The 19367-nt window shown below is 36.9% G+C and overlaps 1 protein-coding gene across 1 annotated transcript in view; it reads right to left on the bottom strand.

Moving 5' to 3' along the window:
• Window positions 1-19367, bottom strand: part of LOC147235776 (protein kinase C-binding protein NELL1-like) — a 218364-nt gene that overhangs the window by 156571 nt on the left and 42426 nt on the right. Inside the window, exon 4 of the mRNA XM_086143989.1 lies at window positions 10118-10288. Within this exon, the coding sequence (XP_086000115.1) occupies window positions 10118-10288 (171 nt within the window). The remainder of the gene's footprint in view (window positions 1-10117; window positions 10289-19367) is intronic.

Below are 19367 nucleotides of genomic sequence, written 5' to 3'. Positions count from 1 at the left end.
TGGCTTTTCTGATGCCCCGCGACAGGTTGGCTCTCACTGCTCTCAGGCCAGTTTAATCTCTGGCTCTGAAAGCATTGTCTCAGTCCCTCAGCAGCTGGTGGACATCCCCTGTGAGTAACGGCTTACGGTTAGCTTGGGTGATGATGGTTTTGGTGTGAGTCACATCATCAATGTATTTGCTGAAATAGGATGTAACACTGTCTGTGTACTCCTCAATGTCCATGTGGTCATTGTAGGTGGCTGCATGCTTGAACATTTCCCTGCTTGTTGTGTCAAAGCAGTCTTGGAGAGCAAGGAGCCCCCCCCCCAGCCACACCCGCATCTGCTTCCAACCGGTTTGGTGACTTTTACCCTGTTGAAAGAGTGTTGTGGTCATGGAGTCTCAGGGGGGAGAGGGGTAGATTTGTATGCTCCTATGTTGGTGGTGTAGACTAAGTCCAAGGTGTTGACCTTGTTTGTTCGGAAATCAACATGGTGAAGTTTTGGGAGGAAAGTCTTGAGATCAGCATGATTAAAATCGCTAGTGAGGATGATGAATCCATCTGGGTTTGCTATCTGTTGCTCACTGATGGCCTGGCACGGTTCACTGTAGAGCAGAGTCTGATTCCTGCTGTTGGAGCTGGGAGGGATATAAACAGCACCTAGCTGTGAGTTATTTCAGTAGAATGAAAAACTTATTCTACATGAAAGTTAAATTTGCTAGTGATCTAGCATCTATCAGTCAATTTTGATGAAAAACAGAGCCGACATTAACCATGCAAGGGGCCCAAGCCAGTTGCTGAAGCCTGCCGAAGTTCATACCTTGTCTGTAGAAGTGGTGGCGGCAGTGGTATGGGGTACTTGGGTAAACATCCAAACCAGCTACAAGAAACAAGCAGGGGTTGATGGAATCCAGAGAGCTGTAAGCATTTCTAAGATGGTATGCCAATCAAAATCCAACAGAAAGGGCTCCTGGAGAGAGCTTCATCCCTAACCCACTATGTTTCCCCTGGGGTTGGGACATCTTCTTTGGGCAGGTCAACAGGCCACCCACCAAAGGTAAGTAAGGACTCCGAGATAGAGCAACAGACATTGCTCATCCTGGACGAGTTTGAGCTAATTTTCAGGTGAAAAATAATAGATCCAGTAGTTTCCAGCATTCATATGCCAGATGTAAGTATATATATTTTTTTACAACAAGCAACAGAAACAGGGAAGTCATAACAGGCAGGCAGACAGATATACAAGAGCCCAACCACAAAAGCCATCTTGTCTCTCCATCTCTCTCCAAACAATGCCCAAACCACCTGAGCTCTGACTCATCTCCAAAACACCTAACATACACTGTCCCTCTGACGGACTCATTCCTGATCCTATCCATCCTTGTCATTCCCAAAGAGAACCTCTATATTTTCACCTCTGTTACTTCCAGCTCTATCTCCTGTCTTTTCCCTCAGAAACCCTCTTGCACATGATTGCTTTCATTATAGCTGATAGTCTTATTATACACTGCAACTAACAACATTCTCCATCTGTTGTATCCTTTTATACCTATAACTTTCTAGATTTTCCTCCACCTGTTCTACAAAGCTTAATGTAATCTGCAAACATCATAGTCCTTGAACATTCCTGACAAACTTTCATCTTTCATCAACACCAGAGCAGTTTTTCATGATTTTTTGTGTTACTCTTACTTGGCATGAAACCATCCTGTTTCTCACAAAAGGTATTCTTTCCATTAATTTCTTCGTATGACTCATCCACCTACACACAACAACCTACTAGCTTACTTAACTATTAGGCCAAGTACCACAAACTTTGTTTTTTTTTTTCTTTAAGACACACATTTACAGGATCTGTTAAATATGCTTGTGGAATGCGGCGTTCATGATTTTGTTTTAGTTTTTTCACAACTTTGTGTGCATTTCTTAGACACAGTATGATATCAAAAGAATTCTGCTAGAATTCAAAACATACTGAGCAGAATAAAAATGCTCTTGAAGCACAATCATTGCCATTTACCAAATCTTTGCTTTTGGTAGAGCAACCACTGATTGCATTATCAACATATTAAAAGTATGAAATATAAATTGATTCATAAATGGCATAATATGACATCCATTTAGGTTGAAGAAAGTTTTATGTTTTCTCACAATACATTCATGTTTTTCACTTATTACATTTACATTTATTCCCAAAGTATGAGAAGCACATTACTCTCACAGCATGACTTTGATGACTGCGAATCTCCATAGACATTACTGGTATGGGGGAAAAATTATTTCCTGTGTGCGTTCCAGTTAGAAAAAAAGTTTGTTGTGATTTGTGACACAAATGAGAGCAAAGTAAATAATCAAATCTTGATTGGATCATAAAATGTAGGTGAGGGGGTTAAGTTGGGCAGTTGGGCAATACAGAGTTTAAAATGAAATTATAACTCATTAGTCCCAGGATCAAATTCCCATTGTAGTCAATATAGATGTCACAGCTTGAATTGTTTTTTTTTCCCAACTAAGGGCTAGTAAAAATTGCTGCATGTTTGGTGAAACCTGGCATTTTCTAAGGTTTGTGGATGTGTAGTCCATTTTGAAATAGTTTTTTTTTTACAATAAGACTAAAGCTAACCCTGGAATGCAGTACCCAAAACCTCGCATTTCATTATTATTCAAATCGTAGAACCATGTTCAAAATTGGACCTTCATAACAGCACATCAACAGTCTCTCCAACGTTGAATGAAAGTAACTAAAGGTGGACCACTATAATTCCCAGCTCTTGGACTATTCAAAGACAACTGTTCACAGCCTGGAGAATGGATAATGATAATTATAAATACCCTTGCTATTTTAGCTTTGGTCTACAACCTCTTTGTTGTCTTAACCATTTGCAACTGTGCAGAAAATAAACACTCATTGAAGCTGGTTATTTTCGATATTATGATGTCAAAAGAGACACTAAACTGTCTAAGAAAGCCGCGATACTTAATTTGCAGGAATACATAATCATACATAATTACACAAATAAATTTCTTGATAGTTATCAAGGTGAAGGGAATATGAGTTATTGCGCCCCTATACTTCCATCATTTGGATAGGTCTGGTGTTTGCACCTGGACAAGTCCCATGAGTAAATTTGATGTACAATTTGAACTTCTGCTAAGAATTGGGTAGAGCCACTAATGTTCATGTTCATTCTCATATTTTTGAATGACTCAACTGGCCATTGAACTTTAGAAATGGTGACCACCCAATATCCACCAGCTACAGCTATTATAAAACTGCGATCCGGCATAGTTTGGCACTTGAGTTATGGAAAAAAAAAATCAATCTATTGTTTGTCAGTGAATTCAACATTCAGAAATCTGATGAGAAGCTGCACATTTGGTGAATTGAGTCTGCTCATGCAAAAGCGTAGGTTTGGAGTTGATTAGAGGTCCATTACTTTTCACTGACCCCACTTATTCCTGTTGATTGCGCTCAGCTTTCCTTGGTATAACTACAGCAGTTACTGGACTCTGAAGTCCAAGGTCAGAATACATTTGCCTCATTTTTGCCAACCTTCTTAAAAAACATGTGCATACCTTCCTGTTAGACACTACCAGTTGTACCTGCATGCTAGACATCACAATGTTCTGTTTCTACAATAATTCACCCACCTGTTCCTGTTTATCTGACATGTTTAAAATACCTGCTTTCCCTCAAGTTTTTTTTTATTAAAAAAAAAAGGTAATTCCTTCACGGACTGTTCCCACTCTGTTAAACAAATAAACCCTCGCTGCATAGAGTATGAAATAAATCTAAAAGACAATATCTTTCTTTATTTAACATATATATACATATCTATGTATACATACACACACAATCCAGACACACCACATAGATTGATGAACCTTACAACACTAAATCTCACATTTTAAGCAATCCTTATGATCACAATCAAAACAGTAATATTATTAAGAGGTTAGCTACTATAGTAGTAAAGAGGTGTTTTCAGCTGAATTTTAAGGTGTTTACCCACATCCACCCCTAAACGCAACAAGTTTATTAAGTTTTAAAGTGAACAGACTATATAATATAATATTACACCAACACTAATGTTTGACATAGATGAACTGCTCAATAAATCAATACAAAAATGTAACACTTACTGACTACTGAAAATAATAGTTTAAGGCATGACCATAAGAAAGAAAATAGAGACCTACATCTCATTTGAAGATCAGACTTTTTGACTTTCTTGGTCCCTTATGATTAACTTCCAACATCTTTCACCGACCCCTCTTGTGTCATTCTCTCTCAGTATCATTTTGAGTCCTGTTCAATGTCAGCAACTACAGAAAGTGTAGTGTATAAAAAGACCACTAGTTTCCACCAACAAATATTCAGAGACATCATTTTATTTTGGGTCTTAATAGCCAATCAAATTTTTGATGTTGGTTCTCCCATTAGGTTTGACCCTTGTGGTTAATAATTCATGCAGAAGATAACTTCATATGCAGACTGGTAGGTGTTTCCCAGAAGGTCATTGCTGTTCTCACTGCTGTTCAGTTCTCACTGCCAGCTACTGCAGCCCCCTTTTCTTTGGCAAGTAGTTTTGTCAGGGCTCTGATAAATGTGTGATCTTTTGGATGTGAATTTTGAGCCTGCCTTAAAGTACAGTTTATGTTTTCTCCTCATCGGTTCTCTTTGGGGACAAGAGATGAAACAGCTTCAAACGAAAGCTAATGAAACTCCTCGTTTAGCTTTTTTTAGTTCACAGTTTTTTAGTTCGCAGCCTGCAAACCTTTTTCTCATTGGACTACACACAAGAAATACTTTTTCACCAATCAGAGTAAAGTCTATGGAGTTTCTTAGTCATCCAAGTCTTGCTATAAGAGTAATGTGCATCTCTTGCTTTGGGATCAGATATAAATGTAATGTTAGAGTCATAAAGGTGTTTCCCTATGGCTGTTTTTGATTGATTGTTAAAACCAACAAATCTTCTGTTTCATATTCTAAACATTTACAGGCTTAGAATGACCTAAATTAATACTGAAACCAGTGATGATTCCTGGACTCTGTTGAATATATATACTTTGTACCTGACAACTTCTCTCTGCCCTCTGCAGAGAACTGCCCTCTGCACTCTGACAAGTACACATAGGATATCTGAGCTGTTGTAGTTGGCATGGATATGGTTAGATGAAAAAAGAAAATGATTTTATAAATTGTTCTACTAAAACATAAAGCCCACAGGTCTGCTCTTAGATGGCCTTGGATAACTTTCTGTCTCTAAGATTTTGTGGGCAAAGTTCTAAGTGTTAAGCACTTCAGAATCTTTGATCATGGTAGAATAGAACAGACAGTCATCCTTACTATTCAAAAAACAAGGTTTCTAAAGTGTATGAAAAATGTCATTCCTCTTTTTTACCTAAAAGTAGTTTATACTACTCTATTCCTCTATTTATTGATTTTATGTCTGATTGGTGTGGTGTTGGGCAGGTATGAATTGGTATATGCCAGACATGTTTGAAGGCAGCCAATCTTGGACTATGTATTCAAATGTGTTGTAAAGTCCACTGGTCTGAATATTTTTGCCATATTATTGACTGTGAAAATTGAAATCGGGCTGAAGGGCCAATCACATAAATACAGGAAAAGTATGGGACTAATGTAGTCTGCAGTCACATAACAACACCTGTCCATCGGCAATAACAGTCCCCTGAAACCCGAACCAATTATAGGGTTGCACCATTATTTGTGTGTCATTGTTTTTTATTTGCATCGCGCTATTTGCATTGTATTTGCACTGCCTCACATGAATATTACATATATTTCTATATGATGTAAAAGTGGTCAAAACAAATTACGACAACAGCAGTGTCATTTCCGCTTCTTTTTCCTCTAACAACAGCACGGGGGATAACAATCCGTGGGCAGTCACCGCTATCCCAGTACTTTCGACAATTTACAAATGCCATGGTGTTCATGTCATCATAAAAGACATGAACTTCGAGCATACAAACAAAGAAGACTGCTACTGGGCTGCTAGACTGACATATAGAAGAAACTACATATAGTTGCTGTCTGGAGAAATTAAATGATGGTGATGAAGATGATGATTATAATAATAATAATAATAATAATGATAATTATTATTATTATTATTATTGTTATTAATATTCTAATTACTGTTATTATTATCATTAGCAATTTGATTGTTGATTGATTGTTTTTTTTATTCATTCTTAATTCTTAATTATTCAATCTTATTTTGTCTAAAAAAAAATTAAAAAAGAGATCTGAGAAGATTGGATTTTTTTTTTTTTAACAAAGCTTTTTTTATGGGAAAAGCTGATGCAGACCAGCCTCAGCCAGACTCTGCCTCCAGTGGCCCCAAGGTAAACTGAGTTTGAGACATCTGATGTAGAGACAGCATTTTTAGGGAAACTGTTAATTAGCAGACATGATACGAGTGCAGTACCAATCTTACTTAATACAATGGCGTGAAACAAAGAAAAGAAATATCTCTTTCATGATCTTAGAGGCTTAAGCCTTGTCTCTGAATTGGCATTTTTAAATTCAGTTATTGGCGTGACAGACCGTAGACACGTTTATCAATGAATAAGCAAAGTGGATGTGCTTCAAGGCAAACTGCTTTAATCATTGAGAAGAGGAAATACAATTACAGACTGAAAATTTGTCAGATAAGTCCACAATGGGTTCACAGCTTTCTCCGCAGGTCCCTGTTTAGATGGGAATTTCTGAAAATGTGTGTTGCAAAAACTGAGGTCAGGTAACTTATGAAAAATTATGAAAGCTTCCTGAGCAATCATAATTTATAAGTATTTACACAGAGAACAGCAGGCTAACCATCGGATACATTTGTAATCAAGAAATATATACATAAATATAGAGAAATTTAAATAAGTAATGGGGAAAGTAATGGGTGCAGAGTGTTCTTGTTCTAGTATCATCTCAAGTTATATGAACCTAGTTTGGCATTAATATATTTTCATGGCAAGTATAACAAGCTTAAAAAATAATGATTTTTTAATTATTGCAACTAACTGATAAATTGAGCACAGGATTGATAAAAGCAGTTGTTAGATAGCATTAAAAAGTATTTTAAAATACCAAAACATATGGTACCATCAGCAGACTGAACTACCACTCATATGAATTTGAAAAACTGCAGATCTCTAAATCCTTTTCTATAAAAGAAGTACGTCCAAAGTGGATAATCATGTACATGATGAAATGGATGATAAAATAACAAAATGAAATCTTGTAAGATGTCTAGCAGAGGACACAAAGCACTGCAGCTTCTCCATTATTGCAAGTACACGGTGGGTTATTACAAGAAAAACAGGGACAATAAGGTGCAGAAAGAATAGATTCTGGGAATGATTGTAATTCAGCACTTATATCCCAAGTGGATTAAAGCCCATACCATAGTCAGAGAAATTTTCATCGATTTTGTCAGTGATAAACTAAGTAAGATTTGTCACATGTATTCAAAATGAGCAAATTCACAGACGCAGTTGGGCACAATAAAATACTATAATTTTTATCCGTCTCTTTTAATAAAAATGATTAAAAAAACATCGTAGTCAAAACGAAGAGAAAAATCTATGTCTAACTGCCAAGCAGCCACCTTGTTAATCTTGTTAAAGACCTATTATCTCAAGTTGAACACTTAGCATTAACACAGCTATTATATAAAAAAGGGATATTAAGAATAAAAATCAGTATCATTTATCAATTTCTAACCTCTGCTCATCACTGTTGAGGATAAATTAAACTCCTCAACATTTATGGCTGCTGAAAAGTATTTAAAAGGCCCTGAAATCAATGAAGTGTTCGGTGCCAAAATCAATTCCCCCTAAATTCTGAGGCTAACTGGTCTAAAAAATTTGTTCCGAATGGAGAAATTATTTCTGATTGTGGGTGAGATCAAGTTGAAAGGATTTTTTAGTTTCCTTTCTGTTTTTGGTTTTATAGTAAATGCCCATATTATCATTAATTGTTGAAAGAGAATAATTTAAATTCTCAGTTCTCTGTGTTTAATCAGACTGTTCCCCGTGCAGATAAACAGTTCAAGAGACACTTTGAATTATAAATGAAATTCAGAATAGCTTTTTGTACTAACTGAAATTCTGTCCTACACCCTCAGCAGTCCCCACTCAATAATGAAATCTCTACTTTGGTTATATATTATGTAAATGTGTTAAATGTAGTCTTTTTGACTGAATGGAGGAAAAAGAAAAAGAAAATACATTTTCTGTTTGTGTCAGATTAAAAATAATACATCAAAATATGCCCTATTTTGAAATAACGGGATTTGTAATACAACAAAAGAGCGGGTTTGTTATTCTTATTATTGGTATTATTATTGTTCTTATTGATCTTAATCTCATTATATTTCAGTCCTTCAGAGAATTGAAACTTAGTTTGATTATCAGCTTCCAGTCTCTGTTCCAGTAACCACAGGTTACTGAAGGTTACTGAATACTACAGCATTTATGGAGCCAGATGCTGTGTGAACCCTTTCTTCCTGTATTAAATGTTCTTTGAGGAAGCACACAGACCATTTCAAGTAACAATTGTATTTACATACCAATCATTTGAAAATGTTGTAAAAAAAATTAAATTACCTTAATCAGACTTAATATCTTGAGTTGCATTCATGGTGATGCTGAAGACGGTGCCCAACAATACTGGGATAGTTTGAATCCATTTAACCCTCATATTATGTTAAGGGTCAATTTGACCCATTGGTTCAATGGGTGAAATGGGTCAAATTGACCCTTAACATAATATGAGGGTCAACTAAACCTTTTCAGGGATTTTCGTCTTATCAACTATCCAGGATACGCACAGCAAAAGTCAAACAGTGAAGAGCTAGACTTAGGGACTCTGACATGAAAATCCCTATCAAATTCCTGTATGCCTGATGAAAAGTGATACAGTGACCCAACATTTTAACAATGAGGTGAAATTTTAAAGCCACAATTCTATTCAAGCAAGGTGCAGATGGTAGTTTCGTAGAATGGAGAGTCCTGAGAGCCCAATGTAGCCAAAAAGATTTTTACATGTTGGTTGATTATCTTTATATACCTAAACAACAACTAAAGACACAAACTGAAACAAGACCAAATAATCAAGTAAATAGTATTGAGGGAGTCTTGAATTGATCTCTTAGAAATGTTAAGCAACACATCAGTGTGAACATTTAAATGTTCACACTGCCATTTAATGTATGGTTCTATGCCAAAACTAACCCAAACAGTAGTAACAATGAAACAATGTTATTTATATTGCATGAGTTAAAGTCTTGAACAGCCACAAATAAAACCTAACTTAATGAGATTAACAGAGCAACAACTGACAGCATTAAACCAACTCATAAAATCTCACACCACAAAATGAATCCAGCTTTTCTCCAAGTGTCTAATCAAAAAGTTGTTTCCAATTGTGTCATGTTAAATTTTGATTCCCCCCCCCAAAAAAAATCACATGCTCTATCACTTTCACCACTGTAGAGCCTGACAGCCACTACAGTAATAATTAACAGAGAAACCAACATCATGATAGAACTGATAGGCACCTCTGAAAATTCAGTTCAACTACATTACACTCCCCTGCGTTTCATTCATAAGTGAGTATTGTCACCTATCAAATTTACACTGCTTCTCAATAGTAGAACTGTTAATTGGTACCAGAGGCAAAGACAAGTGACAAATTCCTTACTCTGGGGAGATGAGGCCTTGGAGCGACTGTCACGGCTGAAGAGCATGCTTATAGATCAGCCCCAACTGAGAGTTCTTTCAGGAAAAGACCTTTGCAGCTCAATCGATAAGGCGATTATATCATTGTTGCCTTCCACTACATTATCGAATGTGTGAGCTAAGTAAATAACCTCCAAGCCAAATACAGGTATACAGACATCTTGATACTGTACAATATGTGTGGGTGCTAATTTGTCCTTGAATGTTTCAATGTTAACAGTCTGTATTCTACACAGAAAGCAAAGCAAACCATATTTAATTATAATTTCTGATAGCTCATTACATCCATTACCTGAAAAGATTATAGGGCAGATTAATTGGTGCATACATTTATTAAAAAGACATTTAGAATATCCTTGTGTGTGTGTTACCTGTTACAGTCTACATGCAGCAGAAGGTGGGAGGAGCTGATGGTGAGGGCGATTTTATGCCACTGGCCGTCTGCAAGACGGTAGGGAAAGGACTCGGAGCGTGGCTTGCCCTTGAAGCGGTAATGGTAACGTATTTCCTCTCTTACACCGCTGCTCTCCAGCTCAAAGTAACTGCAAGAGAGGAGAAAGGATGAGCAAGAAGAAAAATGCAGGGTTTCATCCCAGCTAAGTAAAGAATAGTGGAGATACAAACCTTAAATTTGATTTGATATTTAGCTGTGAAGAGAACAATCATATCATCTACTCAAAACTAAGTTTGAAATTGTTGAAAAGTTGGCATGATGGCCGAAAACGGTTATTGCTCTAACTTGAACATGACATTGAGTTTGTGAATTAAATATGTCCATTACAAAGTAATAAGGTTGCATATACATTTTTTCCAGGTGGTTTTAGTGAACTGGAACTACATTTTCTAGACACACTTCAATTCCAAGGTGACACAGACTTTCAATAGTTCATTTTTGTCATTACATTCTTTGATCCATGCAAAAGGACTACAACTAACCACCTGTTATATGTTGATATTTATTTGAATACATGTTGATTCCGACTTCAGGTGGAATTAATAATTAATATTAATATTATATATATATGTATATATATATATATAATATTGTAATAATATTTAATTTAAGTCTAAGGTTTGTTGACAAAACAAAGAATCCTTGGAAACGAACATTCCTGGTTCAATTCTTGGCTCCTCCTAGCCTGTCGGAAATGTTGTTGCGGAAGATACTGAACCCCTAACTGCCCCCCTGGCGCTGCAAAGTGTCTGCCTTCTACTCATGGTTCATCTGGGTTAAATGGAGTGGTCAAATTTCACTGATGTACTGTACGTATAGCTGAATGTGACGAGTAAAGAGTTTTCTATATTTTAGATATACTCTATAAAATCGAGACGCATTTTATAGAACTGCTGGCTGAACTAGAACTTTTTCACAGATCCTTCAAAACCTTGGGAAAGGAAAGAGGATGATCTCACTAATAAGCTCACATTAGCTGCTCATGATTCATCAATGAGGGGTTAAATTCAGAGAATGAATTTCCCCATGAGGGATTAATAAGGTCTAATTATTATAAGTCTATTTCGGCATTGACACAAACTTTACCTATCCACACATTTGCAGTCTTGGAAAAAGAAACTATCAGATTATATTCAGCTGAATAATGCTAACTACGTGCCAGCATGATACAAGCGTAGAAAATATCCAGTGAAGAACAGACTTTAAAAAAAATATATCTTTTTTTTTTTTTTTTTGTCTTGAAGCACAGCCATACGATTTTTATATAGCTAACAAAGAACTTAATATGTTGACACTTAAAGGAAAGCAAAATACACATGGGCAAAGTGACGGCTGTGTGTGAACTATAATTTTAATTAAGAATGAGCACACATCTCATTCCATGCTGCTGGCCATACTTTTTATTGTAACAGCAGTCTCTAGACCTGCTGTCTGTACCAACATTAGATACACTCTACTCCACCCTCATCAGCCATGGTAAATTAGGAGCAAGACAGCCAGTCACCACAGCCGCCCAAAGCCGTGGGCAACCAATTGTGACATTTAAGCTTCCCTGTGGCTGCAAATGACCCCTTCAGTGGAACCATTTGCCTGGCAGCGGCCCATTAACACGTGCATACACGCAGACACACCAACACTGTCAAAAGTAGATCATATGCACATGACCTGAAACAGGCATCAACCTAGCCTTTTCCAATATACTGTGGTACACGACACAAATGGAAACACACACAGGGATCAAGCTCATTCAATACAAAAGTTCAACAGCGCTAATGCATATTTATAAGGAGGCAAAGTAAACCTTCCCTGTAGAATATCAATCACAGCTGAGCTTTAGCAGACATATTCATCTTCTTGTTGGAAAAATGGATGAAATTGAGAAGAAATTATCTAAACCAATGCAAACAAAATATGCCAATCTTTGTAGTATATAATCATCAGGCAGGAAAGGTGCTTATTAGATGGATGTCTGGTCTGCATACATTTCGGCTTTCCCAGAATAAGAAATGTCATTGATTGATGCAATTGATCAAAATACAACTTCAACAACTAATGTTTTGAACTCCTGCAGTAGAAAATGGTATATGCATCTTCTCTAGAAGTTATTTATTTATATCAAAACTCATTAAACACATATGGAACTGTGCATACCAAAAACACAGGGTTGTACCATGTAACTGTTTTGTAAAAACACTTGATTGAAAATATGTCCAGGCCAAACTTTTTCTTTGTTTGTGTGTGTGTGTGTGTGTGTGTGTGTGTGTGTGTGTGTGGAGGCGGGTAAGGGGGTGACAACGCATAGTTTAACTGTGACTGAATGGTTAATAACAAACAAAAAGAACTACAAACCAAGTTAATTATCTATGAAGACTGCAACATACCCTTGAAACATAATTTTGTTAATATCTGGAGAGTGTGTTTATCACCCAAACTATTTCTCGATTCAAAGCTATCTAGCTTGTGGGGGAAACAAAGCAAATTGCAAGTATTCCTGTCTACAGACAATAGAGTTCAGCTAATTCTTATATGAATGTGTACAGATGAATGACAAATGCAGGCAAGTTCTACAGGTTGCATCTAAACTGTCCTTGACCATGTCTGAAATGAATCAAACACTTTATATCGCCCTATAGTCGTGCTGATCGTAACTGACCAGAATGCTTATGAGCATCATGATGGAGGAAACGGAGCCAATGATACTTGTTAAATGGAGAAGAGCCATTTGCATGGAGTGAAAAGTAAAAGAAGAATGAGGGCTCTCTAGCTTCGCTGCTTCCATTGATGGAAGCCTCCTCGGGGCTTTAAGAGGCCTGGACTCTCTGAACACACAGACACAGCGTATCTCGCTCTGACTCATGAAATAATCATCAAAGGCATTAACTCTACTTCACAGCCAGCATTTATTTTATGAAGCATTTAGTGATAGCTTTTGTATCTGCACATTAGGACATTTTTAATGAAGAGGAATAATCCATTGGCAAGATGACGATTTGTAATGAGTCATGCCTGAAAGACACTTGAAATGGGCAATCGGTTTTAGTGCTTCAGAGCTAAATATAAACAATGAGTAATAACAACATCTAAAATGTATATTTGAGGATGAATAGCTTAGAAATCGTGATTTACAAAGCCAATTTTCTGTTTACAGTCACGGTCTAGACCCAAGAATTCCCAGATGTGAGGATCAGAAGCGGTCAAAGACAAAAGTCATGTTTGCATATCAAAGAGCACAAAAAATGGCTTGCATTGTAGGACAGCCCTCTCCGATTAGAATATTTTTAAAGGAAAACAAATCTGCGTTTCTTTTCTAGGTTATTTTTATTTGTTTGATGTATACATGTGTGTATATTGGGGGCGATATTAATAAGCATATAAAAAAAAAAGCTCGTTGGTGCAGTGGTTGGCGCTTTAGCCTTACAACATGAAGGACCCTGGTTTGATTCTGACAAGGGGACGTTTCTGTATGGAGTTTGCATGTTTACCCCTGCAAGGGTTTCCTCAGGGTTCTCCAGTTTCCTCCTACTGTCCCATAGCATAGCAAGTGGGAAAATGATGGGAAAAAGAGCCCCGAGATAATATTTTTTGTCTATATATGTGGCCCTGCAATTGACTGGGGACCAGTCCATTTTGTACCCCGCCTCTCACTCAATGACAGCTGGGATAGGGTCCCGCAACCCTGAATGCAGGATAAGAGGCAGAAGATGGATAGATGGATTGATGTTCATAGACTAATAGCCAGCAAATTGACAGATTTGATTTAAGGTTTAGATGAGATGAAGGATTTATTTTCAAATTCATACCAAAAAGGCTTATTGATTCATTCATTCAAACATAACCCTTAAGTTTGTTTGTATTCATATTCACCACACCAGATATTAAACATGGCAGATCGATCAAAGTACCCCTCTAATTAAAAGTTTTTTTTTTAATCGTTGAAACTGGCATATGTTTTGTATTATATTTGTGATCATTTTAATTATAATTTTTTTAGATGCTAATTTTACAATCCATATTACGCGCCCATTTTTCAGACTTCTAAAATTCAGTCACCTGGCACAAACGTGAATTTTCAGATGGAATTTTGAATAAAATAGATGAACAGAATATTCCTTTTATCATCCCACAGTAAGGAAATTGAAATTCACACACAGCGGAAGTGGATAATGCGGTAGGCACTACACAATCACAAAGATATATAAATATCAGAACAAATAAAAATAAAAACAAGGAACAGAAAATAAAAATAAAACAAGGAATAAAAATGAAAAAAAATAACAATACATATAAAGTACCTGTATAAAAGTGCAAAACTAGCAGTGTACAACAATGATTACAGTAGCAAAACCTATGGGCGTCCGGGTGAATGGATGTATGGGTGAGTGAATGTGTGGATGGATGGATGGATGAATGAATGAATGAATGAATCAATCAATCAATCAATCAATGAATTCTATTGAGTGAGGAGGTTAAAGACATGGTTCCTCAGACATTATAGCTTTGCCATGATTCTTCTCTCTCTCCCACCACCTGCACTGAGTCCATGGTACCCCTTCAGAAGTGTGCCTTGTCTTTTCCTGTCAGCCACTGACAAGCTGCTGCTCTAGCAGACTACTCCAAAAGGAAAAAAAAACACTTTTTTACTTCTCCTCCTTTAAGTAGTATCAAAAAATCAGAATCCTGTCCACTGATTTGACTGACACTTGTGTTACAAATCAATGGCTTGAATTGGGCTATGTGTTTACACTCACGATTGTGATTTTCTTACCAGTATCGACATTTTTTGCTACATAATTTCAAGTGAAACAGAAAAATACAAAAAATACCTGACATTGTAGCTTCACTATTTTCTTTAACACCATTATGGTTATCTTGAAAATCTTTTTTTTCCTTCATATGGACTGTCTAGTGTGTCCATCTGCTTGACAGACGGTAGCTGGCAGATATTTGTTAAATTTCGTATTGATTTCCACATGAAGACCTCAATCATGAACTTGTAATAACCAATTCTATGTTCTTATTCCTGCTTCAATTGCTGTGACTGTGCAACATATGAGAACAAAATTCTAGGTGTATAAAGCTTTTCTGTGTTAACAAATGAAGGTATGGTATTATGAGAAACATATGAACAATTTTAGAATGCACAGACTAATTGGTACGGATGGTATCTGATTTTATCATCAGATAAAATTTTCATTTTTATCTGATACAAAAGGTAAGATAAAAGAAAATCATATTAAAATTATTGAAATCTCCTTTTGAGATTTAGTTTCACAAACCACCCAGACTGAAAATAAAAATCCCAATAAAATTTTGCTGCTTTGACCATTACTCTTTGCACTGCTCCTCTTGTCCATTTCCTGAATATAAGCTTATGAATTAAATATTATCACATGATGTAAATATGGCTATATTTCAGAACATAGAATGGAGCCCTAAGGTTTTTGGTTTTCGATCATGTTAGAAATGTACCACCCTTCGGAAAGATTGCAATTCATACTTTCTGCTGATAAACAGGAACGTGGCTGAATTGCAGGCCATGTCTCTTGAGGGGCTGATTGTTGGCAATAGAGGGGTCTCCCGACAACTGTGAAAAGAAGCTGTTGAGGTGACAAGTGGTCTTCATCAAAATGCACTTACACCATTTCTTAGAGAAAACTTTGGGAAATGAATGGCTGCCCAAGATTGCTGGGTTGGCCATATATCATTTTGTCCTTTCTGATCACCCCCGGTGTCATGCAGTTACTTTATAACGAGCAGCTGACAGCCAATTATCTGCTCAATAGGGAGGTCAACACTCAGGGATGTCTGTGAAATGGGGGGAGAAGGCGGCAAACCAGATACTGCAAGGTAAAAATGCACCACCGATGTCTTGACTCAGACCCGGAAAATGTGACAAGGATTACCTCTGAGACCCAATGCTCTACCCATCACAGGATCACACTTGTGGAGTTCCTGGATTTAGTAAATAATTGATTGAAGTCCTTCAATTATGGCTAGTGGTTGCAACTTTAAGGTTATCCAGAGACCTGACTACAGGGATGAGCCAGCTGTGATATGTAAAAAAGTGAAATTAAAAAAACAGTTGTCTTCTCTATGGATCTTCAATGTTCACAGTGATATTGTCAACAATGATGTTGTGTCCAAAACCGTTTTGAGGTCTTTGACACCAGTGATGTTTCCTGGTAAAGGCAGGTTAGAACTGCCTTATTCATCTAAGGCTTTGATTGAGCATCTACAGGCACCAACCATTTTGGGCTACAAAAACTTTACCACACACGACACATTCTTTACAAATCATTTACAGAAAGGGATGCATTTTTGAAACCGAACAAAAGACCCCCCACTAGAAAAAATGCAATCTCCCAAAAAATTTGAAAGACCTCTGGATGATCATTTGACATCAGACTGACTCTCAAACAAGAAATAATGCCAAAAAGTTACAACCCGAAATTGTAACCCCAATCTATGGCTTTCAATAGTCTTACACTTGAGGCTTTTATCTCTTGAGGACAAACAAGTTCTTAAAGTGCCATTATGAGAGACTGAAAATCATGGGGCTCCACTTTTTTTCTAATTGGCTAAGTATTCATGTTAAAATGACAGGTGCCCTTTAACAGCCAAAGTGGTAATGACCATAAAGGAGGAGAAAAATTGCAAATAAAGGCATTTATCTTCTTCTCTGATCTTGTACAGTGATTTGTATGAAATAAGTTGCCTTGCAGACAAGAAGGTAGGTCAGTTGAGGGGTAATCAGATAAAGCACTTGTCACTTAAGTCACAGCACATGGTTTTGTGTCCAATGTGAGGCTAGTTACCTGGACAAGATACATCCTACAGACAAGATAACTCTCAGGAACTCTTCAGATATGGTGCTGTGTGATTAGGATACATGCCACCACAAACAAGAGGAGTTTACAGATCTCACATATTTTTCTCTTTCAGAAACATTTTAGTCCTTCACTTGAGCACCAACAAATGATGTTCAGCAGCATACCATTCAAGAGATGAAATGCAATCTCCTGGAAATGAGAATGCAAAATGGCCTCCTTTTTTCAAATCAGTAATTTGAAAACATTTGAATATAGTTATAAAGTCGTTGAAATTGAGTCAAATAGTATTCTTGGTAAGAACGTCTGGTTTGGAACCAAACTTTCTGGGTTCACATCCCAAGACTCTCCTCACCTGTAAATGTGTTCTTGAGCAAAATACTTTACCCTTAACACCCCCCCAGGGGTTGTTTAATAGCTGCCCGCTGCTCAAGATGGAGAACAAATATTGCTGATTTCACTTTGCATGAATGTTACAAAATTAACACATTTCGTTTTACTTTCTATTTGGGTTTCTCATGTTTGCTGCCAATTCATTGCGCTCTTTACTTGCATGAGGATGAGGGCAACAAAGTCTGATGTCTCAAGGGTCTTTCGTCTGTCAGATAGGTGTACAAAGGCTGGCTTCCTCTTTGGCACTAGGACGGTCCTGTCATTCAAACTTCTGACAAAATGTGCCTTTCAGAGTACATAATCAAGTGTCTATTTGTTGCTAGTGAACAAGTAGTTTCTCTCTCAACCTGTGAGAGCAATATCTTTTTTTGATATGTTTGCAGTTCTTTTCCTCCAACAGTGCCGAATGACAAAATGTGAGTTTTTTTTTTTTTTGTTTTTTTTAATATTCACTATTAGTCTTTTTTGAAAATGTATTTTCACCTTTCCATGGTTAAACTAGAACAGAAGTAAAGAATTGACAGGTAAAGCAAAATATATGGACAAAAAGGAATTGATGGACTTTTGTCCATTCTGACATCTGCCTATCCTTACAGAGGATTTGAAAAGCACATTTTAGAGCACATTTCTGAAATTCAACACAAGAAGGACAAAATTCTGAAGTAGAAAAAGGAATAATATTAGTTGCACTGTATTGAATCATTTTCCTCAGAGTGAATACAACTGAAAATGGGCCAGAGGAGTGGAGTTTGGTGACAAGTACCTTTCAGAGGTGCGAGTACTCATCTTATGCCTAAATCCCTTTCCATAGCAGGAGATTTCGATTTTTGCCAATGGTAAAATATCAAAAAAAAAGTTAAAATTAATCAGAATCAATTCTTTTCCTTTTTTTAATTAAAATATGGATATATCTTAAAGTCAAGGTCCAAATTCAAGGCATGACATTTCAACCTGTCCACCAAAAGGATTCGTATCCATTTTGTCTGAGCAGGTTCTGGTGTAAATGACAGGTCTTGTTACAGCCTCAACAACTTAATTCATGAGAATTCTTCTGCACAAAAATGTCTTAATCTGCTAATTCTGTTGTCTTTCTTTTTCAGATAGGTACACTTTTACTGTCAAAGGAAATCTTGTTAGCCAAAGTGGCCCTCAACAAACTGGGCATACAGCAGGAAATATTACTCCCTTCTTAAAACATATATATATATAAAGTATAACATAATTTCTTTGCTTGCAAAACAAATTGAAATGTTTGCTGTTTCAATGTAGAAAAACAAAAAAACTTGCTATGGAGAGACATGGTTCGGGACGCAAGGTATAAGGTTAAAAAACTCTTAGGAGCTGTGGGAGGTAAACTGAGAGGGTACACTTTAGACTGAAACCAGTTGCTGGATAAAAAACTCATATGTGCAAGGATCAATGAGTAGTCATGCAGAAACCCCAGTGTCTCAGAAGCATCAAACTCTAAATCTGAGAATTAAAACAAACGCCTTCTCACTGAACCAGAAACAACTGCTGCCAAACCTCAAAGATGCACAGAGAGGACATTACTTTTTTGATACAGGGCAAACTGACAATCCACCCCCATTATAGTATCCTAAAGCAACAAGGACACATTTGAACTCAACAGGTTTGCATGTGCTTTTATCTTGCATGCATGCACACACTCACAAAGACACCTCATGCAAGACCATTCTGCTCAACACTTTAGTTTGTTAAGAAAGAGATTAAAAATTGCACACGTAGACAGTCTTACTTTTTGGATTAATGAAACATCCTCAGCACCCTATACCCTTTTGTAGAAACCTGGATTAAATGCTGATGCAGCTTTGAACCATTCAAAGGTATAAAATAGATCAGCTCTTTATATTCAGGAACTCTCCATCATGCATCACGCCTTATGCAGTGGCATGCGGTGAGGTTCATGACTCGTGTGGCAGTGACTCC

This window comes from Fistularia commersonii, chromosome 3 (assembly GCF_037954325.1).
Source record: "Fistularia commersonii isolate RoL2024-O1a breed Wild chromosome 3, RoL_Fcom_v1.0, whole genome shotgun sequence".
Classification (NCBI taxonomy): Eukaryota; Metazoa; Chordata; class Actinopteri; order Syngnathiformes; family Fistulariidae; genus Fistularia; species Fistularia commersonii.
This window is presented reverse-complemented; position numbering and strand designations above follow the sequence as displayed.